The following is a 26,050-nucleotide window of genomic DNA, read 5'->3' as shown; positions in this document are numbered from 1 at the left end:
ACCTTGGGACATCTAGTCCTAGCAGGTCTAGGTACCTCCTCTGCCACTGAGGCCCAGACAGCGAGTCCAGGTAGGGAAGGGGATCCAATAGCAGGGAGCGGAGTCCGAGACATCCCTGCTCAGGGAAACCACACAAACAGCAAGCTGCACATTTGCTACAATTCCTGAATGTTGGACCCAGATGGTGGCCACTACCATCCTGGCCTCAAAGTCTGTAGCAGCTCTCGGCTTTAAAGTCTGCCAGATGTTCTGGAGAGATGGCTCAGCAGCTAAGACCACTGACTGCTCTTCCAGAGGATTCAGGTTTGGTTCCTGAATCCACGTGGCAGCTCATAACCACCTGTAATTCTAGTTCCAGGTGAAACAATGCCTTCTGGTCTCTGCAGGCTGTGGGCATATACATGCCACACAGACATGTGCGCAGGTACAACATTCACACCCATAATATTAAGGTTAAAAAAAGATAAACAGATAACAGAGAAAATGTTTTCAACCATGGAAACATGGCCTGACCCACACTCGTCTGAACCGGACTGATTCGCTTTCTCTAGAACTCCTTACTCTCATTGTCCAGAGCTGTGCTGTGCTGGTGGTGTTTGGTAGGTAGAGCCCGTGTGCTGCAGTCAACATAATCTAAGTCTTGTGAGAATTTGGGGGGAGTGATACTGGAAAAATTTGGGATTACTCTTTTTGTTAACTAAGGGATTGGATAAGATGGTGAGTGGCAATCCTCTGAATGAGAACAAGTAACCCCCCCTTGGCAGACCCTTGTCACTGTGTAGCATCACTATATAGTCAGGCTTCTAGCTCACTGTATAGCATCACTGTATAGTCGGGCTTCTAGCTTACTAAACGCAAATATGTTTTTCATTTTGTTTTGGTTTTACTTATTTTTTCTCTTTTTTTATTTACTTATTTTTAATTTTTATTTATTTTTTTGAGGCAGAGTTGCTACATAGCCCTGGGTGTTCTGGAACTCAGTATGTAGACCAGACTGACCACTAATTCACAGTGATCCACCTGCCTCTGCCTCTAAACTGCTGAGATAAAGGCATGTGCCACTATGCCCAGCAACAGACGTAAATCAAGAAGCACAGGTTTTTAGGTCTACCAGCAATTAGTATTCTTTTTTTTTTCTTTTTCTTTTTTTTTTCTTTTTTTTGGGGGGGGGAGATTTGGATTTGTTTTTATCGAGACAGGGTTTCTCTGTATAGCCCTGGCTGTCCTGGAACTCACTCTGTAGACCAGGCTGGTCTTGAACTCAGAAATCCACCTGCCTCTGCCTCCCAGAGTACTGGGATTACAGGCGTGTGCCACCACTGCCCGGCTAGCATTTAGTATTCTGAATAAGTTCACGTTACTTATAAAACCACAGCTGATGAGACTTCCCTGGCATGTTTATCTCTGTGTCGGACAGTTAGTTCGATGGGTCCCTCAGAGACATCAACTAGCATGATGTCAGACTGCTTTCAGTTGGCCTCTTGTACTTGCTCTTGGGAAACAAGTGGCACCCACTTCTTTGCAAGGGTGGTTGTATGCATGGGCTATCAACTGTTCACTTCCTGTAATTAAGACCAGTTTCTCCTCAGGTTTGATGTGGACAGTTTGCGATAAGAGTTAAGTTTTGAGTTCTTCTGCACTGCTGTGGTTATTAGATGGTTCCGGCTCCCAGCTTTACAAATTAGTCCTCACTCTGTGTTTACTCTTTGAAAAAAACAGCAACCGGTGCATGGGAATTTGAGGCCAGCCTGGTCTACATAGAATAGACAGAACTGTGTAGAGACACTGTTGTGGAGACAACAAAAAAGAAAAAACAGGACCTCTTGATTTTATAGAAAACAAGATAGAACCCAAACAAAGGAGATCATCAGTAACAGTTGATGACAGTTACTCTCTTTCTCCCATTTTCCTGCACAGTGATCCTGGTGGAGGGATTGAGATGTCAGAATTCATTCGAGAGGCCACACCTCCGGTTGGCTGCAGTTCAAGAAATTCTTACGCTGGTCTAGACCCAAGCAATCAGGTAGGAGTGTACTACTGTGCTGCGCCTCATTCCCTCTTTCTGCTGCTAGTGCCAGCCAGAAAGCAAGCATGCTTAAAGCCACCCATCTTGGCTCTCGAGCTCTCTTGACGACGTTTTTTGATTAATGTATGCCATCTTTATTCATTGTTATTTTAAGTTAATTTTTAATTTGGTTGGTATGGGTATTTTTGTGCCATGTACCTGCCTAGAGATGAGAAGAGGGCATTGGATCCCCTGAAACTGGAGTTACAGAGGGTTGTGTGCCACCATGTGGTACTGGGACTCAAACCCAGATCCTCTGTGTAGGTATTACAGCTCTGAAGGGAAAGGCTTCCCTTACAGACGTGTTATAGCTCTGCTCTGAGAGGGAAGCTGGTAGTCAGGAGCCAAGGAATACCACAAAGCCACACTATATAACAAACCTCACCCAAGATATTTATTGCAGGGGTTGGGAAGGACCCAGGATGGTGGCTGCCACTGCTTGGGCAAGAAGCAGCAGAGAACTAAACCAAAGGCAGGGTTTATATAGGGTTTCTTGGGGTGGGGTGGGGGTGGGGATGGTGCTTTTCAGGGTAGATCTGAAGGTGAAGGGTGAAGATTGGTTGGCCATCAAGTCCTGAGCTTGGGGTGAGCACAGGGATTGGTGGAATTCTGTTTTCTTGGTCCTGGGTTTGGGGTTGGGATCAAGCCAAATCAAGATGCTCTTTCCCTGGTCCTTTTACACAACAGTGTGGAAAGGCAGAAACCCTACTGAGCCATCCCTCCAGTCCCTAATTGTTATTTTTATTGTTCACATTGCTAATATATACGTGTGGACTGCTCACCAAGTGCTCTCCTACAGTTACTTCTGATCAAGCAGCTGTGAATGCCTTAGGGACTGAGCTCACCTGCTCCGTCCTCCTTACCTTTCCTAGTCCATATTGGAAACACAACGTCTGCATGGCTAAAAAATAAAAATAACATCTCCCAAATCTCAATGCTGAAATGCTAATGGCAATGCTAGAAATGGAATAAAAACCTACCACTAACAGTTATAGTGTGTTCTGTTGTATTCCTTTTATTCTTAGAGGGAAGCTCTCAGGTGGTTCCGTAGACAAGGCCATGCCTGCCCTACGGAGGTCTAACCGCTGCTCTGCTCCTCTGTTCTCCTTTGTCCTGAACAGGACTGCACCAGGCCAGGTCCTCGGCAGTTCTTTCCTGATTGCTTTCTCAGCAGCTCCCCCAGTGAAGTAAACTTTGAAAGGAACTTGTCACACTGAGCTTTATGTAATTGTGGGGTTTCATGGTTACTTTATCAGTTCTTCATTTTGAAGGAAACAACACATTTTCATTAGCGTGTAGTGGAGAACTCACTTCCTAAATCTCCTTCCCATACCCCTGCTGTCCCAGTAGTTCCTCTTGTCACATCATAGCCTGTGGGTTGAAATCCCATCCCAGTGAAAGACCTAGTTTTGATTCCTGCCCTACTTTAGCTCTTCTTGAAACCACCCCCAAATCCTCAGTATTTTCAGATCTTATGGCGTTGGCCCTTTTTGCAGACAGTGCCCTTATAGTTATTGCAGCTTAGTTTCTGATGGTTGACGTGTAGTGAGTTTTAAACCTCGAGAGACTCTCCTCTCTGACTCTGTAGTATGCTGCCTGTGCGTGCCTGACTGTCTTTCAGTTTGTGGTTGCTAATTACCTTTATGTGAGTGGATAATAAAGTTTTACAGATAGAATTGAACTCAGCCCTTCACTTCAGAGTAGCTGGCCTGCTTCTCTGACGCTCTCCCTCTATTCACCTGGTGTCATGGTTTTGATAGCCGAACACTAAGAATAATATATGAAATACCACAGTCTGTGAACCAGAATCTTCCACAGGGTCTTGTTTTATAATACATGTTTATAGATTTGTTTGAAGTTTAAGTGAGTTTTTAGTAACAGTTTTTGTTGTAAAACTGTTGTGCATTATAGAGCAATGAGGGTGTTAAAGTTAAGCTCTTCCCACCCTCCATGGAATGGGGAAATTTGGTATAACAAAACAGTCAAAAAAATCCAGGACCAACTATTGAGACAAGTCCCTGTTTCCATGGTAATGAGAGCAGAACCTTAAAGTTTCAGACTGCAGGTATCTGTTCGCAGTAATGCTCTGCTTCCCAGCCTCGCACTCCTGGTTGTCTCCATGAGTTCCACAGTTTCTCCTCAGAACAGCTGAGTCCGCCATCACTGTGACCATTGTAACAGTCCTGCTTCACCCTGGCCTTCTTACAAATGCAGGCAACAGCCTGTTAGCCCTGGGAGTTAATCCTGCATTTCTGCTAGTGTTTGCAAAGCCATACTTAATTTATTTTTTTTTTAAATTTTAATTTCAGAAGGACAAATCAAAGGACATAGCAGGTATCAGTCACCTTTGAATACCTGCCCTTGGTGTTATTTCGGTTGGTCTGTAATAGCTGTAAATATTTGGACTAGGATTGTGACTTGGTCAATGATGGTGACCTAGTCTTACTGTCAAAAAGATTGTGACCTGAATAGCCATTGTCATTGTTTTACAGAATATACTTAAAACATGCAGCATCTAAACACACACTATAGGGTTCTTACATTAAGACAGAGAAATACTTTCCTCATTGGTGTTTTATATGGTTTATAGTGTGTAATGTTTTTGACGTATTATTTTTATCTTTTAGAGAAGCTAAAGTGAAAAATGTGATTTAGGGCATTTGTATCTGCATGGAAGGCAACTGATTTGTATGGACACACTCTTGTTTGTTGTGTAGTTCCCAGACATGTTGTCATGATTGTTTACGTGACTGTCTAGGTGGAGTTGCCATGCCTTCCCTTCAGCTTCTTCTATCCTGCTCCTTCCCATCCTCTGCCTTAGTCATTTCTCCTCACCCCCGATCTCTAATCCCCAATCCCAGCCTATACTCTGCACCCCCTGGTCTGCACTCCCCCTGGTCTATATTCCCCCTGGCCTGCACCCTCCTCCTGGCCTGCACCCTCCTCCTGGCCTGCACCCTCCTCCTGGCCTGCACCCTCCTCCTGGCCTGCACCCTCCTCCTGGCCTGCACTGCCCCCTGACCTGCACCCTCCTCCTGGCCTGCACCCTCCTCCTGGCCTGCACTGCCCCCTTGCCTGTACCCTCCTCCTGGCCTGCACCTTCCCCTGGCCTGCACCTTCCCCTGGCCTGCACCCTCCTCCTGGCCTGCACCCTCCTCCTGGCCTGCACCCTCCTCCTGGCCTGCACCCTCCTCCTGGCCTGCACCCTCCTCCTGGCCTGCACTGCCCCCTGACCTGCACCCTCCTCCTGGCCTGCACCCTCCTCCTGGCCTGCACCCTCCTCCTGGCCTGCACTGCCCCCTGGCCTGCGCCCTCCTCCTGGCCTGCACCTTCCTCCTGGCCTGCACCCTCCTCCTGGCCTGCACCCTTCTCCTGGCCGGCACCCTCCTCCTGGCCTGCACTGCCCCCTGGCCTGCACCCTCCTCCTGGCCTGCACTGCCCCCTGGCCTATACTCCCCCCTTCTGTTTGTCTCTTGTTTTCTTTGAAATGATTTAGTGCTTATAAATATTCAAGGTAAATATTTGGTCTAGGATCATGGTTTGGTCAAGGATGGGGACTTATTCTTACCCAAGAGACTGTGACCCAAGTCACTGTTGTCATGTGATCTGTTACTAAGGAACTAATAGAAAATCTTTTCACAAAGTCATAGTTGCCTTCATAATCGCCTAGAAAAAGGGCTGACTTCAGAGGAAGAATAATTAACTCCAGCTAGAGAGCAAGGCAGGACTCCACTGCAGGGTGTGGCCTGGCCTGACGTCCCCAGTTCTTGCTGGATCTCTGTGGTGGTGCTTACCATAGGGAAAACACTGGACTGTTTATATAAACCATTTAAATGAAAAACTTAACTTCTAAGTGTAGGAGTTACTACCATTTTCCTCATTTTTTCTTTTTACTTTTACAAAATTTAACAAATAAGAGTTAAAGAAGAAAATTAAACCTTTTATGATATCATACATGGTAAAATCTTTTATAGATAGTGCAGTCACTATGCATTCTCTCTTTGTTGATTGTGTCACAAATGTCATGAGCTTTTCTGCAATGACATTTCTGTAATTTATATTTTTAACTGTCTGTTGTGTACAGATGTTATGATTCTTTGATTTTGGAGAGGGCTTGATACAGAAAGCATTAGGAATCAATTATGTGTGATCTTTCACCAGCAGACAGTACATTACTCATCCAAGAGGGATTGGAGACGTGGGATTGGTGTTTGCTGTGTGGGTTTGGAGGCAGCTGTGTGCTGCCTGGCATTGTCTCTGCCCTCTAGGCTTGTCCTGAGGCCCTGGAGCAGCTGAGTTGTGCGGTGTGAGGGAGTTAGGAAGTAGGCGAGTAGGGCAGAGGCTTCTCCGGGCACACAGACAGTCTCTGTCTGGGCCTTCCAGAGGCTGTTCCCTTACATCCATTACAACCACTAGGTCCTGTAGCCCTCTACATGGTGCTGGGCGTGGAGCCACATGTGTGCGAAGCTTGGCCAAGAAGGAAAAGGGAAACATTTGAGGATTGTGAGCAAATAACGAACACTCACATCCAAACAGTTTATTTTCTAAGTTTATATTTTCAGAATAGTATCCGTTAGGTGGGGGTTGTATTTGCTTGTTTAAAAGTTTGATCTAAGAAGTCACTATGTGTTTGTATTTCTAGTAGACAAATTATATTTTTCCCAGTAGCTTACCTACCTGTTTAGTAGGTGTTTTAAGAATGGAATTTTGCTGTTAAAAAATTAGGGGCTTATTCTTTTACTATTATTACTTGTTTTTAATTTTGGAAATAGTTTCTCAGGCTGGTCTCAAACTTGAAATCTTCCTACCTCAGCCTCCCATGTGCTAGAATTCCAGGTTGGTAAGACCACGCCTTGCAACTGTTTCCTTTCAGGGGCAGCATAGTGAGTGCCTGAGGGTGTATTTAAAGCAGATGTTAAGAAATCCGGAGAGAATCAAACATAACAAACAGCCCTAAAATATTACAAAACTCAGTGTGCATGCATCTTATTGTGTTGTGAGCATGTGCCCAAGTGCATGCATTTGCTGTGTGTGTGTGGCTGGCCAGTGGCTGGCCAGTGAGTCCTAAAGACCAGCCTCTCCACACACCTGATGATGGGCTTGCAGGGGCCACCATTGTTTACTGGGTGCTGGAGATCTGAAGTCAGATCCTCCTGCTTCCAAAGCAAGCACTCAGTGACAGTGTTCCCTCCAGCCCTGAGAAGCTTAGTTTTTATTGGTAACATGGAGTTTATAGTTTCACCTGTACGTATTTTTGTTTTTTTTTTCATTGATAAATTCTTACGCATCACAGCATACATCTCCAGTGTCTTTTAATTTAGCCTCTTCTGTTCTGCGAGTGGTACATTCACCCATCTTCTGAGCTTGTCTCTGGTATACTGCAGCTACAGTGACTTTCTGAAAGGGAGGTTGAATAAAATAAGTACTATATGATTTAAGTTTTATTTGCAATGCAGAATGTGAGAAACTGTCTTGAGTCCATGGAAACAGACTTACTGGAAGAGTTTCTGCAGTTTGCTAGTTTGGTTGGCAGAATGATGCTGTATTTTGTTTTCTTACTGTATTTGTGGAATTTGTGGTATTTGTTTATATGGTTGTGTAAATGATGTGTGTAACATTTAGGAAAATGTTAGGCCATCTTGAGTATAAACTTTAAAGGCTCAATTACAATTACAGTTTGTACTAAGAATTCCTTTTTTTGATTTTTATTATTTTTAAATGTTCTACCCAGCAATAAAAAAGTTCTTCATTTCTTAGAACTAAGAATAGTAAGACTTGATGTTGTATTCTGTGTCATATTAGTATATTTTTTCCCTCAAGCTTTGTTGTTTTCTGCCCTAAGAAGTCTTATTTATTTCCCACAGACTCAGTGTGTGGCTTTGCTTCTGGTTTATAACACAAATATGCCATGATGTAATGTAAAATAATGATAATAACTCCTCCATGCACTTCCCTTGGGGTGGCAGGTGTTTGGCCCCAGGGGCTCCATCAGTCTTTAGTATACAGAGGGCTTATCAGCATGTGCTACAAACAGCTGCGTGCCAAACAGGTGTCTTTAAGGACCATAGTCACAGAAGATGATAGTGAGGCTTATGGCTGGGGTGTTAACTCATTGGTTTCTTGTCTTGCTTTCAGATTGGATCTGGATCCTCTCGACTCGGAACAGCAGCAACTATTAAAGGTAGCCTTACCGAGCCCGGCTGTCTGTCCTCTCCCCTCTAAAGCAGTGTCCTCGACAAGGAACTTTTAAATACGTCAGGCTGTGACATGCTCTTATTACATTGCCTGATTTAAATTGTGTTATCCTTTCATCATTTGAGTATCTCAAAAAAATTTGAGCATTTATATTATTTATAAGTTTTGATTTATTAGAAATCTTTTGGCATGGGGGATATGTTTTCCTAAGTATGGGTGCAGTTATGAAAAAATAGTTTGCTGTACAAGTTTTAAATGTGATCATAATTGAAAAATTAAAAGAGAATTATTTCTCTTTCTGTATATTTACCTAAAATAAATGTATAGTTTTGCTGTATAGTGCTGTAGTTTCCTAGGGAACCTTCCTAGGGAAGGACATTTTCCTCATTTTCAGTTTTGTTATAAGATAATTGGCATTTCTTTTTAGAATCTGATTTTTAAAAAAGCTAGCACAAACTCTCCCATATCACTTGTGTTCTGTGTTACATGTTGTGTTGTTGTGTCACATTGCTATGTTCTCCCCTGGGCTGTCCTACTTAGTAAGAAATTCAGTGCTTTTGGCACGCAGTGAGGAGTTGCTGGCGTGCCAACCTGCCTGCCTTAGGTGACAGACCACCCACACTCTGTCCCTTCTGACTGTGCCTTTGCGTCAGTGTCATGCCCTCATGTGTTTGTCTACATTGTAGGAGACACGGACACTGCTAAGACCTCTGATGACATAAGCTTGAGTCTGGGCCAGAGCTCTAGTCTGTGTAAAGAAGGAAGCGAAGAACAAGGTAAGCGGTGCGCTCAGTGCGTCGCCTGGGGCTGCGGCCGCTGCAGGAGGCCTTACGCACAGCTAACACAAGGGCTTGCTTGGTAATTTTCTGTACAAGCTGTTGCCCCATATCTCTGACAGAGCTGTGACTCACTGTGATCTCAGAGTGACCTCAAAATCTTAGGTGATCCTCCTGCCTCTGCTCCTGAGTGCTGAGTTACAGACATCAGCCACCATGTCTGGTTGTAATGTGGTCACTTGTAGGAAACAATAAAAGAACTTACTAGAATAGTAGTAATGCACATTTTAAGTGCTTTCAGCGTACTGAGTTAAGTTAGACTAAGCAGAGAAAGAGATTGTATGAACACATGCCCCGGGGTGGGACAGCAGGTGAGTGTCTGCTGTTTCTTTAGTGGCCCGTTAACTTGATGGTTCACCCAATTCGATTTGTTTTCCCTCCTCTTCTTTTTGAGACAGACAGGCTCTCTATACATGTGTAGTGTTTGCTGGCCTCCTCAAGCGCATAGAGATCCACCTAACTCCTCCACCTGAGTGCCTTTCTCCCAGTCCCACCCCCACCAAACGTCATTATTTCTTCCTCCTCCTCCTCTTCTTCTAAGATTTATTTATTTTATTTAATGTATATGAGTGTACTGTAGCTGTCCTCAGACACACCATAAGAGGACATCAGTTCCCATTACAGATGGTTGTGAGCCACCATGTGGTTGCTGGGAATTGAACTCAGTACCTCTGGAAGAGCAGTCAGTACTCTTAACCGCTGAGCCATCTCTCCAGCCCCCAAAATTCATTTCTTATAGTCATATTCTGTTGCTGGTACTTGAAAGTTATTTTGTCATTGTTAAATTGCTTTTGAGGACCCCTCCCCCCAGGCCTCTAAACAAACTGTGTGGTATGGATTTCGTTTTCTTTCTTTCAAATTAAAGTTAAATCAGTTACTTTTCATATTGCAGTATTCATTTCTATAATGTGTACCATTGTGATGTCTTGACAACCAGGTCATAGTCTTAGAGCACTGAGCCTGCGTGCATTTAGGAGTCATGTATCTCCTTATCTTACTATGTATCTAAAAAGCACTAAGCAAGGGCTTTGTTTTTTTTTTTTGTTTGTTTGTTTGTTTGTTTTATGATAGTTCGTCAGGTTGAGAATTATACACATACAACTCTGCCATTGTAGCCAGGGATAGAGAAGCTTAGATAATGTCTGGAGTTCCCTTGGCATAGACTGTTGTCTAGCTTAGAAGGCCACTTGCTCATTTTTGCAGAGGCCTAGGTAGCTCTGCAGCTCACCTGTCCTTCAGTACCCAGCTCTGTTATGGAGGGGAAGGATCCCTAAACTACTTGTAAGTGAGTGGGCGTGGCTGTACCACACTGACATGAGTCCTTTAAGAACATGGCCCGCCTGAATCCCAGTTGTTGGTTGGTTGGTTGATGTCTCCTCCACAGGGTTGGTTGTCTTCATGTGTCTTTTCCCCAGCTGTCACCTCAGGCTGTTGTCACAGATGAGCCCATTTTGACTTAAAAAGGAGTTGCATGAAACTCACCTATAGTCACAGCTAAACTAAAACTATTATACTACTTTAAAATAGTGTAAAAAATACTTATTGTTTGTGGATGTGAGTGTGTGGGTATGAGTGTGGATATTGGAGGGGGGGAGAAAGAGAGAGAGACAGAGACAGAGAGACAGTGAGAGACAGAGAACTGAACTCAAGAATAGCAACCACTGTTAATGCAGGAGCCATCTCTCTGGTCCCTCAAATAGTTTTTTAACTTGACTTTTATTTGTTCTTACTATGTGCATGGCACTGTTTTAAATATTATAAATTAATCAGTGAGCAGTTTGTACCCTTTTCTGACTTTCATGGCCTCATTCTGGAGTTGTATTACTGTGAATCGGTTATAAGAATAAACAGAGATAGAGACTAGGAAGAGTAGTGATCTTAGAGTAGCTTTTTACAGTAGAGACCTGAAGAGAGCCCCTTCTCTGCAGGGCACAGCAGAGGTAAGAGGTGTGAAGTAGGAGCACACCTGTCAGGTTTGAAAACCAGTTTGTGTGGGTGCCAGGACCTCTCAGAGGTCATAAAAATGCTTGCTCTAATTCCTAAGAAGATGAACTGCCACTGCAGCCTGACTCTGAGACTGTACCAAAGTTGGATGCTGAAGTTGGGAGGTCCATGGTCTGTTCCCCTCCCCCTGTGTGTGTGTATGTATGTATGCATGTATGTATGTATGTATGTACTAATAAGATGCTATTAATGGATTTTAGTAATGTTACATAAGATTTTAATAGTACTATATTGGGGTAGACTGCAAGGGACAATGGGGTGTCCTTTTTAAATTAAAGACAGGGGAGAATGGAGGCTGGGGTGGGGGGTCCAGTTGGGGGATGTCCACATATTTAGTATGTGCTTCTTTGGGACCTCAGAGTAGTGACAAGAAGAGGGAAGTCGGGTTAGATGTCTGGGTTAGACATTTGGGAATTGTCATTTTTTAAATACTAAGCCACCAGCCAACAGATTAAATATGGAGTAAGAGCTATGCATATAGGTTCATACCTATAACCTGAGAGGGTAAGACAGGATTGTCGCTTTTTCAAGGCCAATCTGAGGCAGCAAAGTGGCACAGTGAATTCTAAACCACCCTCCATTTATAGAATAAGACCTTTTCTCAAACAAAAACAAAAAACAAAACAAAAAAACCCCAAACCTAACCTCCAACAGAAACCTCGAAGCAAACAGTGCAAACGCACACAGAGTCAGGTTCTTTTGAAGCTGGTGAACTAACTAATGGGTCAGTTTGCAAGGTTAGCTGGAACAGGGTTTACACGGTCTTGCCTGGGGTTTGTCACCACCTAGTGGCAACTGTTTGAGCTGCTGAAATATTATTTGGGACTGGCTTGGTCAGGTGCCTGGTTGATACTTATTTTGTCCTAAGAGTCTAGATTCTCAGAACTGAGCGTGTGGGATTCACCTGGTTCTTGACTTCCAAGGAGGAGATTTTGCCAGTGTCCGCTGTCCCACATATATATGTCTTCCCTGTCCAGGATCAGAATTTTCTAGCTCACCCCCATGCACATACAGGCTCGAAGAATACAGGGACAATAGTCCACCTAGATGTTTCTGAGTGTTCGTCCTGGTGCCAGGAAGCTGGGAAAGATTGGCAAAGAGGAAGTATAGGTGAGGAAAAGTCTCAGGGCTCTGCCTGGAAGTTTAGACTACATAGGAATTGCTGGTGTGCCAAGAGGAACTCGGAGCCTGCTGGACTCCAGCATGCTGGAGGAAGGCTCATCTGTCGTACTGCTGCTGCTCAGACACAGAGCTTGAGGATGCGGCTTGGCCATTACTTACAACAGTGGAGATACTGTTTACCTTGACAAGTAATTTTAATGGAGTAGTATCTGAACCTGTTAAACTGGAGATGTGACTGAGAGGGAAAGCACTTGCCCAGCATGTGTGTGTGTTAGGGCCTTGGTTTAGTCTCCAGCACCACTCAGCAAAACACAAACAAAAAGTCCTGAAGAATTGTTTTAAGAGAATTAGAGGAGAAAAACAAGCGCCGGATTATAAACTATACTTCCAATAAATTCTTGCAAAGGACAAGAGAACTAAGATGTTAACTAATAAAAGACATGAAAGATAGGGGAGGGAGTTTAGATTTTAAGAGAAATAATAACATGTTTCTGTCATTAATAGAGACAATCTAAGAGCACAGTTCTGCTTTACATATAAGTATGGGTAGTTGTTAGCTTAGGGAAGAGTGAAGAGTGAAGTAGTTGGTACTTCTGCCACTGAGAACGTCCTGTAACTTTGTGTCCTATTATTTTTCATTACGATTCAGCTTTCATTCTATAAAATGCTCCCTTTTAGCTTAAATGCTTTTTAGCACACACACAGGATTATAGTACTGTTATCAGACCTTTTTGTCACCGAAGAAGAAACCTGCACCTGCTACCATCCCTTTGCTTCTTCAGCCTGACAGCCACTGGTTGTTGTTGCTGTGGAAATAAGAGGGCCTGAGTTCAATCCCCAGTGTAAGTCATGAGTTGTGGCAGTGCACACCTGTGGTCTTGGGGAAACCGAGAAAAAAAAGCAACTGCTAGAGTTTGCTGTCCAAGCAGGCTGACCAAGTCAGAGAGCTCCAGGCTCAGAGAGACCCTGTCTCAGAAAGTCATGGGGAGGGCTGGCAGCTGAGGAGACACCCGCGTCAGCTCCGCCTCCACATGCGCGTGCACATGCTCCACCGGCTCCAGGTCTTTGAGGGAAGTTGGTTTTGAGTATTAACATTTTTTAAAATTCAATATTTATTCAATTGTTTATTTCTCATGTATATGGCTGTTTTTCCTGCATGTGTGTCTGTGCATTCCTTGCATACTTGGCCAGAAGAAGTCATCAGACCCCTGGCACTGGAATACAGATGTCAGGAAGCTCTGTGTGGGTGCTAGGGGTTGAATCCAGGTCTCCTGAAAGAGCAGCCAGTGCTCTACTGCTGAGCCATCACTCTAGTCCTGATCATTAGCATTCTAAGACTTCCATTTCTTAATAGACTTAGTGATTTTTGTGTGTGAGTGTGAGTGTGTGTTTGTGTGTGTGTTTTTGTGTGTCTGTATATATGCCCTAGAGCATATGTGGATGTCAGAGAATTACTCTGTGTAGAGTCAGCTCTCCTTCTACCTTTATTATATGGATTCTGGGATCCAGATCAGGCCAGCCTTCTCCCAGTAAGCTACCGTGCTGGTCCCAGATTTGGATTTTTTTTTTTAAGAATATAAATATGTGTAGTAACTTCATTCTTATTTTAATCTTAGGAGAGAGTGTTTGCTTTTACCATTGAGATTCAAGTCAATACCTAACCCTAATCTGAGTTATAGTTTGTCTACATGGTTACAATAATTAAAGAATAGTTTTTCTTTTCTTTTTGTTGTTTTTTGTATATATAGCTCAGACTGGCCTCAAACTCATGATTTTGCTACCTCAGTCTCCTAAGTGCTTAGATTACAGGCATGTGTCACCACACCTAAATTAATTATTTTCTTTGTATGAACTTAACATCAGGTTCAGGCATCCTTTCCTGTCAAAATGAAGGTTTTAAAAGTCAACTTTTGTTTAGGGAGATGGACTTTTTATATATATAATTCTATTTATGAAGTCTATATGATAATTTAAGTTGTTAGCTCCTGCCTTAAATAGAAGATGAAGGAAAGCTCTTATAATACAGAGCAACATATATTCTAGATCCTTAACATGTTCTCGAATAATGTGAAAGTTCAGTTTCTTCCATCAGTTAGAATGGGTTCTGTGTCCAGTTTTGAAACAGAAACCAGCCCTTTGGGTTGAGAAGTTAGCTTGCTCAGTGCTCGGCTTGAGGATTGCGTATACTTGACTTAGTACTGTATACGGTGAATCCTTTTCTTTGTTAACCAGGACAGAAGCTGATGTGTATCTGTATTAACATTTCTAACTGTGTTTGACACAGATTTGGCGACTGATCGCAAGCTTTTCCGCCTGGTCTCCAATGACTCCTTCATTTCTATTCAGCCATCCTTATCCTCTTGTGGACAGGACTTACCAAGGGACTTTAGTGACAAAGTGAGCCTGCCAAGTCATAGCCAGCACCACCGTGTCGATCAGTCACTGTGCAGTGCCTGTGACACAGAAGTGGCTTCTCTTGTACCTTTACATTCACACTCTTACAGGAAGGAGCACCGGCCGCGAGGAGTGCCGCGGACTTCCAGCTCTGCCGTGGCTTTTCCTGACGCATCACTGAGTGGCCTTCCTCTCTACCAGCAGCAGCAGAGACGGGGGTTAGACCCTGTTACTGAGTTAGACTCATGTAAGCCTCACTCAGGCACTAAGGAGTCTTCAGTGGGGAAGTCCTGCCCTCCTGCACAGTCTCAGCCTGCTGCTGACCGGAGAAAAAGTAACTCTCAACAACCCACAAAGTGCGGGAAGAACAGGGCGCTGAGTGCTGAAAAGAGTGTGGACAGTCTCAGGAGCCTGAGCACGCGGAGTAGCGGGTCCACCGAGAGCTACTGCAGTGGGACCGACAGGGACACCAACAGCACCCTCAGCAGCTATAAAAGTGAGCAGACCAGCTCCACCCACATCGAGAGCATCTTGTCTGAGCATGAGGAATCTCCTAAAGTGGTAGACCAGAGTACCGGGAAGAAAGGGTGTGGTGCTGACTCAGTGGAAGAGAGGAGCCACGGGGCTGCTGACCCAAGGACTAGCAGTGACAAGACTGCCCCAGAGGGGAGCACACCTGCTGGGCCTCCCGAGACCCCAGATGCTCAGGCCTCTGAGGAGATGCCTGACCAGGTTGCTCCCAGCAGTTCTGCATCAGAAGATGCCAATAAAAACCCCCACGCGAATGAGTTTACTGTCCCTGGGGACAGCCCAGCTGAGCAAAGTACAGAGAGCAGAGAGGAGCAGGGTGAGAAGCCCAGCCTTTGCACAGATGCCAACGCTTGTAAAGACGATGGTGGGAAGCAGAAGGAAGGAGACGTCCGACCCAAATCCTCCAACGTAATCCACCGGACAACTTCTGCCCACAAGCCAGGCAGGAGGCGCACAGGAAAGAAACGGGCCAGCAGTTTTGACTCCAGTCGCCATAGGGACTACGTTTCCTTCCGCGGAGTCTCTGGAACCAAGCCGCACAGTGCTGTATTTTGTCATGATGAGGACTCTAGTGATCCAAGCGACTTGAGCAGAGCACCCAGTGTTCATTCTGCTCACCAGTTCAGCAGCGACAGCTCTTCCAGTGCCACTTCTCATGCCTGCCAGTCTCCCGAGGGCAAATACAGTGCCCTCAAGAGCAAACATGGCCATAAGTCCCGGGGCACAGACTCCGACCACACGCATAGAGCTCATCTAGGCCCTGAGGGAACCATCAAAAAGAGGGCCTCTCGGAGGTCTTCCAGCACAAACAGTGCCAAGACGCGGGCTCGGGTGCTGAGCTTGGATAGTGGCACCGTGGCCTGTTTGAATGACTCAAACAAGCTGCTGGCACCAGACAGTATAAAGCCCTTAACCACTTCAAAGTCAGATCTTGAGGCCAAAGAGGGAGAGGTGCTGGATGAGCTGTCTTTACTGGGCAGGGCTTCCCAGTTAGAGACAGTCACACGGTCCAGGAATAGTTTGCCAAGCCAGGTTGCATTTCCTGAAGGGGAAGAGCAAGATGCAGCCACTGGAGGTGAGTAGCTATGGGACCACTGCAGATTAACACTGCTGCACCAACAGTCTACTAGAGCCTGCAGAAAGTACGGTTCCTCTGGGTTAGGAAAGCACACTTCTTTCGGTGAACATGGTAGGCTCCAGTGGCCCAGCTGTCTTGGGGACACATCAGCTGGTTCTTGACTGCCTCTTCTTTCTAAGCTAGTCATGCTAGGAGTAACCCAGTTATTTCTTGTCCTTTGTACAATAGCAACAATATTGCAGCTGTATTAGGGTGACAAGCCACTCACAGCCATGACTTCCACAGTGTGCAGCTGAGCTTCCAAAGGTGGGTGCTCCGATCACATGAGACCATTCCAAATGCTACTGTAGCGCCAGTGTAGATTTGGATAGCCAACTCTTTTTCTATTTCTGTGCTTTTCTCTCAGTCCAAGTTTTAGTTATTAAGAAACAATTTTTCCTATAATTTCATACTGTCCTTAAAGTTAAATTAAGTTGAAGTTTATAGTTTGTATTTATCATGTGATTATGTTTTTTAATCTTTGAGACAGGATCTCAATGTGTAGCCCTGGTTGGCCTGGGACCCACTACATAGACCAGATTGGCCTCAAGCTCACAGAGATCTGTCAGCCTCTACCTCCCAAGTGCTGGGATTAAAGGAGTGCAACATGTCATCTGGCTCTATTAGTATTTTAATCTGTTAAGAGTTACCATGGTATCCCCTGTGATGGTGATGGTGTTTGGGTAAAGTAATGACTTGGTGATTTCAGGATTTTCACTGCTGTGTCAGTGTGTGTTAGGCCTTTTGTCAAAGGTGTTTTCCCATTTTCTCCTCCCCATGCAGGTCAATGCCTGTTTTACTAGAGTAAGAATGAACCTCCTATTGTCAGTATGCATGTCTGTAATATAAGGGTCATTGTCATTTGCTATGATAATGTTCTGTTTATGTAGACATATTAAAACATGTCTACACTTACCTCAAAAGAATTTCAGACTCATCGACACTATTTCAAAGGTCTTATTGTGGAAACGTACTTTGTGGTTTTGGTAAGGTTCTGACAAAAATCAACATAATAGGAATGTAAAGAAATTATTTTTAGTGCTGAAGGAGCTATCGAAGTAGTTTTCTAGCCTATATGTTAGAGATGAATTGTATCTGAAGTGGTTGCTACCACTTAATAGCTGTGCAGTAATTAAATTCCTAGGAATTTTTAACCTGGATATCATTCTGTATTTTACAACAGATCTGAAAGACTACAAAGGCTTCTCAGAGAAACTGTGTCATGTGTTTCTGTTTATGGTGTCATAGAATCCATTAGGTTTGAAAAGAGAACTTAATTCTTTAAGTCAGCCACATACATTTGAGACTGAGCATGCTAATAAGGCTTAAGTATTGTTGAAATAAATGTTATTGCCAACATGTGCGTGTTGTGTCTGTGTAGGCCGGCTGTGGCGAGTCTGTCTGCGCACATTTGTGTCACAGCCTTCCACAGCAGATGTGGCTTTTCCTCTTTTGTTTGTTTTACAAAGTACATGGGCAGTGGTATTTGCTTCTTCATACAGTTATATGACTGTATAGGTCCTCATACTTCCAGATTACAGATTTTTTGTTTATATCTTTAAAATGGCCATTAAATATTAATAATAAAACAATGAACTAAAATTTTTAAATCTTAGCTTAGTTGAAGAAATTTCACTAGTATGCAGGAAGTTGAAAATACTTTTTGTCTAAGGAGGTTCCTGCTAGGTTTTCTTTTATTTGTTTTTATTGTGCATATACTGAAAATCAGATTGAAACAAAATTACTTAGATATGTTGGAGATTTATGTTGTTTCCATTGCCCCAAAATACAAAGGTTTGCTGTGGTTTGGTTGAACTTCGAGAAAACTGGAAGTAGCAAGAAGGAATTTAAACCTGGTGATTTAAAATGGACAGAATTTCAGTATGTATTGGCGTGAACTTCATTGTTACAGTCGGTTTAAGATGGATGTGTCTGGGCTGTCAATTCTGTCATGTATATTGTCCTCCAGAAACATGACAACACACATCATTACTACCACACTATATAAACACACACCACATACACATGTATGCACACACAGACATACACACTCATAGACAACTTTCCTAGACATAAAACCATGAGTAAATTTTAATTTTGAGTTCTTTAAAAACTTACTCTATTATTATGGTGAATGGTGTTAGTAGGCAATAGGATAAAATTGTGAAAGTGTACTTGAAAGTTTTGTAATAAAATGGCATATAATAGTGGCCATGGAGCCTAGGACGCACTCACATGCCTATGCGCTCACTGTAGTTGTCACCCTCAGAGAGCCACTTCTCTTCACTAGGCCTCTGCGCTGCCATTTGAGGATGTGGTTGATAGTTATAGTGAAAGATGTGTTATAGTGAAAGATGAAGGGGGTTAAAATATGATGCTCACAGAGTGCCTAGCATGTGGTAAATGTCTAATAGTAGAACTGTAATTAGGAAGCAGGCCAGTTGGCTATGCTACAGATATGTGTCCTGCCCTGTTTAACACTTAGTTCAGTGATGCGTAGTTAAATACAAGGATGTAGGCACATGTTGAAATAAATTCGAGATGTGAAACTTAACAGTAGTAAAAATACAAATACCTGGATCTTCAATTTCTCACTCAATACTAAAAGAATAACGTTTTTAGTAGCTTATCTATTAATGTAGGTTTTGCCTTTTTGGCAAGGATGTGTCATATAACTTATTTTATGGTAATGTAGTCATACCAGAACAGTGGTTTGCTCTCTGTCCTCCAGGCAGGCATTCTGCCGTGGTGCTGCAAGCTTTCTCCTGTGGGTACTCTGAGATTTTCCACTCCCAATCAAGTTCTTTGTGCAAAGTCAAGTCTTATTAATAGTTGTCTGCAATTGCCTAGGTGAAAAATTTTAAGTTCATACTAAGATATTTTTAATTGGCATCTTGCTTTGTACTTACTTTTTATAATTATAAGGTATATTTCTAATTTATTACTAATATTTTAAAAATAAAAATACACATATTTAATAAAAATGTCCTATCTTCTAACTTGTCTTATTTCAAATAAAGATGGTCTTCTCTGGGCCCCTAAATTTATGCAGTACTTTACATATCAGTATTACAAGATGCTACTAAGCTTATAGTATGCTTTCTATATTAGTTGTCAGATTATAAAGAATAGCTGAAGTAGAGCAGTTTGCATTTGTTTATTGTGATTTATGCAGTATTGTGCATTTCTGGTTTTTTAGACTTATTTGCATTATTATTTTATGTGTCTGGGCATTTTGCTGTGGATGCACACCATGTGGATGTAGTGCCCACAGAAGTCACAAGAGGATATTGGATTCTTAGAACTGGCATTACAGGTTGTGAACCAGTCTGTGGGTGCTGGGAATTGAACCCCTGTTCTCTGCAAGAGGAGCCAGTGCTCTCAGCTGCCTGGCTGTCCTTACTTTTAGTTGTCTACATTACTTAGCCTTCATTTCTCTGAGAGAAGTATTTTAAAAGAATTTTTAAGTTATGCATTTTATTTTATGTGTATGAACATAGAGTAATCCCTGGAGCTGGGTTCTAGACCTGCACTCTGGTCCCCTGCAGCAAGCACTCTTAACCACTGTGCCACCCCTACCAGCCCATCCTGGAGTTTCTCTGTGGCAGCAGTTCATCTGTCCAGTTATGATTGCTGAGATTATGGAAAATAGCAGTGAGGATATGCTAGCACTGTCACTCACATAGCTGATGGTCTTGTTGTTTGCTGTTTGTTGACTTATCAAAAGCAGAGTAGCCACTTAGAGTGTTGGTACTGATGGGAATTGATCTTCGGACTCCATGTACATGATGAGTGTAAGAAGTCATTTTTCTCCTAGAGCAGGCTCTTTCTGGAAATACCGAGGTTTGCATTGTTTGCATTGAGGCTGATATATGAAGGAAGAAAAGGAAAGCTCTTTAGATAAAGTGAGTTTTCGTGCCTAGATCAAAATATTGTTTTGTTTTTAGAATTTATAATGTTTTAGACTTTCTTGTTTTCTTTTAGAATTACTCTCTAAAAGTAATTTTTACAAGAGTAAAAGAGTATTTTTACAAGATAAATTTATTGCTAATTTCTTTCTAGGATAGTTTTGTCCTTACATAAAAGAGTTTGACCTTAAATTATCTTAGTATATTCTTGAATGTTTGTAAATGTCTGTTTTTTAAAGTATATACATACTTGCTTTGTACTTTAGTCATAGTTCTTAAAATTTTCATTTCCTTGTAGCATATTGTTGCCTCTATTTGAGGCATTTTTATCTTCAGTGTTTCCCTTAGATATACCTTTTTTTTTTTCCTAGAATGAAGTGAACGCTTTCCTTGAGTAGTTTCTAATCATCTCAATGTCTTTACTTTTTAAGTGGCAATTGAGGTACTGCCGAGAGGCCAGGCACAACAGGATACTAGAAGTAGCTATGCCTTTTGCAAGGGGAACAGGGATGGGGACAAGAACCCCCTTAATCCACGCAAGTTTCAAACTCGCTATGCACCTGACAATAACCTTAAACTTCTGAGCCTTCTGCTCCCATTTCTTGACTAGTTTATGTGGTGTTGGGGATCACATGGAGATCCTATGTGCTGGGCAATGCTCTGTCAGCTGGCCTGTGCTGTTCAAGCCTGTGAGCACTATGAGTAAGTAATCCACAAGCCGTGTGAGTGAGTGAAACAGTTTGTAGAAAACTTCCTCACCTAGTTGGACTCAGAGCTTTCCAGCTCTTGAGACTTTTTGGGATACCTTTTGCCTTCTACTCCTTCATAATCTTCTATTTGCATCTTTTCTTATTGCCATCTATAAAGCCAGCTGATAATGTATTAGCTCACTGGTGTAAATATAAATTGCTGTACCAAACAGTTCCATATCAAATGTGTAGATTTTTCTGTAACTGTCTAACATAAATTAGAAGTAATCTTTAGGTCTGGTTTTACATTTTTTGAATGGATCTCCATTATTAAAAGATGTTACAATAGGATGGGTCTTCAAATATCTTATTATTATGGATTGCATTTAGCATAAACCTCATCAAGAGACTACATCATTGTTATATAGTCCAATCATGGTAGCATACATTTGTTAATAACCCTGTGCTTTGGAGGTAGAGACAGCGGGAGTATGAGTTTGAGGCCAGTCTCTGCTACCTGAGATATGTCTCAAACAAACAAGGGGAGGAGGGTACATGGGGGACAAAATTGAAATATAAATGTGGAATTGTCTGAGGTTATCATAAATTGTCTCATCTAAGGATGTTTTAATGCAAATAAGGAAGACACTAGAAGTCAAGACTTGTGATGGAACACACTTAAAATATATCCCTAAAAGTTTTATATGTCTTATAGTCTTTTAATTACTGGAATGCTTCTGAATTTTTTCTCCTTTACCCATATACACATATAAATTAGTTCTTCCTAAAGTGCTAAGGTTTTCACTGTTTATATTTCATCGACTTAAGATTCAAACAGTTTACTTATTTATTTGCTTATTTATTGATATTTAGTTATATGCAATGCAACAGATTTTCTCCCTCTCCTCTGGTGTCCTAATTTTTTTTTTTTTTTTTTTTTTTTTTTTTTTTTTTGAGACAGGATTTCTCTGTGTAGCCCTGGCTGTCCTGGAACTCACTCTGTAGATCAGGCTGGCCTCGAACTCAGAAATCCACCTGCCTCTGCCTCCCAGAGTGCTGGGATTACAGACGTGCGCCACCACCGCCCGGCTTGGTGTCCTAATTTTAAAAAGAAGAAACTTTTTTTCCCCAAGGCCTAGGATTTGATTCCCTAGAGGTTTCCTCCTGTTATTTTTAAAATGTTCTTTCTCTTGTAAACTTGAGTGATTCAGAAATAGCTGGGCGACGATTTATTAGGTAAAGGGCTTGCTGCGAAAACACAAAGACCTAAGTTCAGATCCTCAGTGCCCAGTAAGAGCCAGTGCAGTGGTGTGCAGGGATGTGGTGACAGCTGGGTCTGGGGGTCTTCTGGCCACCAGGCTAGCCAAGTCGGTGAGCTCCCTGTTAAAGTAAGAAATCTTGTCTCAAAAAGCAAGGTAGAGTAAGCACTTCACATTGGCCTCTTACCTTGTGGACCTCTTGCCTCTAGGAATGCATGCTTGGGCAAGTGCACTTGACCCATAGGTGAGCAAACACACACACACACACACACACACACACACACACACACACACACACACACAGTGTGTCAGTTGTCTTTAGTTTACCTTAAATGTGGTTAAAATGTATGTAACTCTGTGCTTAGAAGAATCTACTTTAAGCTTTAAAGATGCCCCGACCCCCCTTTGGCTCCCATACAACTACCTACTTGGGACTCGGTTTTAAACACAGGTGTTCTATACAAGAAGCACATTCCTCAGACGGCTTGGCTTAGCTGTATTTACTCTGTCCATAATAAAGCATGCTGGCTATAGGTGATGTTGTTGTTACGGCAGTTGTTACAGAGAACATTCTGAAAATTCCTGTAATAGGTTGTGAAGCCCATTACTGAGGAAAGTATATGTAGTGAGTGTAATGGTCAGTAGATGCCTGATCTCTCCTCTTGATGTGTTGTCAGGGAGGAGTTGGAGCAATGGCTCAGAGAGGTTAAGAGCACACAGTACTCCTGCAGAGGACCAGATTGTTTCTCAGCACCTCTGTACTCCAGCTCCAGGGGATCTGAAACTGACTTCTGGCCCCTATGCGCACCTGTACCAGGATGCACATTCCAACACACGCATCAGCATGCACACATGATTAAAAGGAAATAAGTAATTTAACTTTTATAGATTAAAATAGGAATGTGTAAAATTAAAGGTGTCTATTTTTAAGACACTAAAGAGTTTTATGATGATTATTATTTTATGTATTTGAGAGGTTTGCCTGAATATGTGTGCTGTATGTGTGCCTGGTGTCATCAGAGTCATCAGTTCCCCTGACACTGGAGCTATAGGCATGGTTGTGAATGGCTCTGTGGGTTCTGGGACTCAAACCCAGCTGCTCTGGAAGAATAGACATGTTCTCAGACCCATCTCTCCAACACAGCTAACAGATTTTTTGGGTTTGTTTTGTTTTTTGTTTGTTTGTTTGTTTGTTTTTTGTTTTTTGTTTTTTGTTTTTTTTTTTTTACTAAAAATGGGCACTCTATCTTTTTGTTTGAATGGTGGGTTTTTTTTTTTTTTGTTCTGTTCTGTTCTGTTTTGTTTCTTATCCTTTGCATTTAGTAATACCACCAAATCTTCAATAACAGATTATTAAAGAAAACCATTTCTCTTTTCCTGTTTTCTGTAGTCACTGATCACATGCTACGTTCCCTAAGTGAGCTCATAAATGTTGTCTGGGTTTAATTTTCTGTTTATTTGTAACAGAACAGAGAATCTTTGAAGGTTCAGTAATGACGTTGATTCAACCAGTAAAATTGATTGTAATAGTTTGTTATAAGTAACGGTTGGTCAAAAAAATAGGACATAGTTTAACTGTAGAATAGAGATTTTTAGAATAGTAGTTACAGGGTAGCTCTTGAATCAGTTCCCAGCTGGTGATTGTGCCTGTAAGCTGGCTTACCTGTGCAGGTGTTACCTCATCGCACTCCTGCTTCCCCACCTGGTTTGTTCTTACCTGGCACTGCCCTGCAGCGTGTTTTTCTGATGATGCAGACTGCATTTGTCTGCAGGTTGTGGTAGTTGGTAGGCAGGATGTGCCCTGCAGATCTACATCTGCTACCTGCTGGTGGGACTAGTGTTGTCGGCTTGGCTAGCTGGGGTTGGCACGTGCACCATGCTACTCCTGAGTGTTCAGATGTGGCTCAGCAATGAATAGCTGAATCTTTAGTTTTCATTAATATAAAATTAAATGGCAACTCCTGGCTGGTTAGTGGCTGCTGTATTAGCATAGACCCAATTCCATCAGCTTCATAGTTTTCATTGGACATGTTCTGATTTCCACTTACAAACAACAGCCTTTTCACATCTAAAGTCCTGTTTATGTCTGTAAAAAGTGTTTTTGTGTGAACTCCTTTTTTATGTAGTTTACTCATATGTAGCATGAAAATATCCTTTCTCAAAATCCAAAGATTCCCAGAATACCTGGATTACTGGGGAGGATCAAGTGTTGTATGTTCAGATGTGAAAATCCCTTCCCGCATCTGTCTCCTAGTGTTCGGTAGAGTAGGACCACAGCCTTAAAGTTTGCACATTAACGTTCTGATAAAGCCCTTTACAGATTTATGTTACCTGCAGTCACTGACGGGAGGACAGCTTGGGGTGCTGGGGGGGGGGTGGTTCACGCCCCTGACTCCTTGGCATCCACAGTGAATAGTCTGAAGTCATATTGTCAGACAAGTTTCTATCTCATGGTGATACAAAGATGGTACCACTCAGGAGAAACATACTTTGAGTTTTGGAGTTTGCTCTTTCCTGGGTGACAGGCAGCAGACTGCTGTTTCAGTCTTGGGCCACAGCAGCCATAGGTCATAGCTCCCAATCAGCTTAGGGGACTCGAGCCCTCAGTGGTGTACCGTGCTGAGCTGAGTGCTCTGTGTATTAAGTGTACTTTCAACCCTTGGTGCTTTAAATTAATGATGGTGGATGAGATTTGGGCCCTATCTGATTTAGGGAGCATCTGTGTGTTCGTGCTGCTTTTACTAGTCTTAAAAGACAAGAAACAAGTGCTCCTTGCCACTTGGGAAACTCAAAGGGAAAATGGATATATGCCAAAAATAGTGGGACTTTTAGAAAACATTTAAAGGAGCAGCAATCTCAGAATAGGAAGTTAAGGATGAAGAGATGTTGGTGAGGAATTAGATCTAAAATGTTATTTTCCAAAAAATTGACTTTGGAGAAAGGACACATACTATGCATATTTATTCTCCCTAATGTGACAGAAGACCAAGTGTTCCTTCTCTGGAGAGGGTGGGCAGTTCAGAAAGAGACAGGCTCAGCTGCTATTTTCATCTCTGACCTAGGCTCCTGTTTGATCTAAGTCTGTCTTGATACAGCAGCACAGGCCAGCGAGGAGGCAGTGGCCTTTCGCCGTGAACGCAGCACATTTAGGCGCCAGGCAGTACGGCGCCGGCACAATGCAGGGAGTAACCCTACCCCTCCTGCCTTGCTCGTCGGATCGCCCCTAAGGTATGGTATTTTACAATTCCACCAAGTTCAGCATGCATGCAGTGAGCCTTCTAACCTGTTCTTTTGACCAGGAAAGCTTTTGAAGAGAGTTGCTTTTCTTTCTTTCTCTTCTGTGTATCTTTGGCTCTTTTGGGTTTCTTCTGCATGTGCCTCTGAGCCCCCTGCATTAGCATGCCTGTGTGTACTGTTTAAACAAAGCTGTCAGACTGACTTTGCCCGGTTTTTAAATTGCAAAGCACATTAGCAACAACAGAAGTGAAAACATACCTGTTAAGTTCAACTTGTTGTGTTGCCTACTCTAAATTATATTAATGCAATGTCTTTACAGTGTTAAATATAAACAATTACAGAACAAGTGGTGACCTTATTGAGAAGTAGAATCTGACTTCACTGTACGAAGTCAGTTTGAATATTCCATGTCACTAGAAGAGTACATTTTATTTATTTATACTGTAAAATTTGAACCCAGTAAAGGACACAGAAACAGAATTTTATTTATGTAAAGTATGGTCAGATACATACTTGTTTACATGTAGAAATATGTTGAATTTCTGTCGTGTACTTAAAAACGTTTTTATTTTCCAATATTCTCAACTTGGAGAATATCCATTTATGATCTTGGAGATAATCTCTTGAACTTTTAAGATTTAGAGACCATGTCTTGATTTAGAAATATGAAGACCTTCTCAAAAGACTTGTGCT

At 42.5% G+C, this 26,050-nt stretch overlaps 1 protein-coding gene across 7 annotated transcripts in view; it reads left to right on the top strand.

Moving 5' to 3' along the window:
* Positions 1-26,050, top strand: part of Pcnx1 (pecanex 1) — a 148,177-nt gene that overhangs the window by 46,976 nt on the left and 75,151 nt on the right. For 3 of the 7 annotated variants that reach the window (XM_052185501.1, XM_052185499.1, XM_052185502.1), the window contains exons 3-7: positions 1,918-2,023; positions 8,201-8,246; positions 8,947-9,036; positions 14,507-16,222; positions 25,216-25,348. In XM_052185501.1, the coding sequence (XP_052041461.1) occupies positions 1,918-2,023; positions 8,201-8,246; positions 8,947-9,036; positions 14,507-16,222; positions 25,216-25,348 (2,091 nt within the window). The remainder of the gene's footprint in view (positions 1-1,917; positions 2,024-8,200; positions 8,247-8,946; positions 9,037-14,506; positions 16,223-25,215; positions 25,349-26,050) is intronic. The other 4 variants (XM_052185504.1, XM_052185503.1, XM_052185500.1 and 1 more) reach the window with 3 other exon arrangements.

The sequence above is a fragment of the Apodemus sylvaticus genome, chromosome 6 (assembly GCF_947179515.1).
Source record: "Apodemus sylvaticus chromosome 6, mApoSyl1.1, whole genome shotgun sequence".
NCBI classification, from domain to species: domain Eukaryota; kingdom Metazoa; phylum Chordata; class Mammalia; order Rodentia; family Muridae; genus Apodemus; species Apodemus sylvaticus.
Note: the sequence above shows the minus strand (reverse complement) of the source record. Positions and strands in the feature narration are given on the sequence as shown.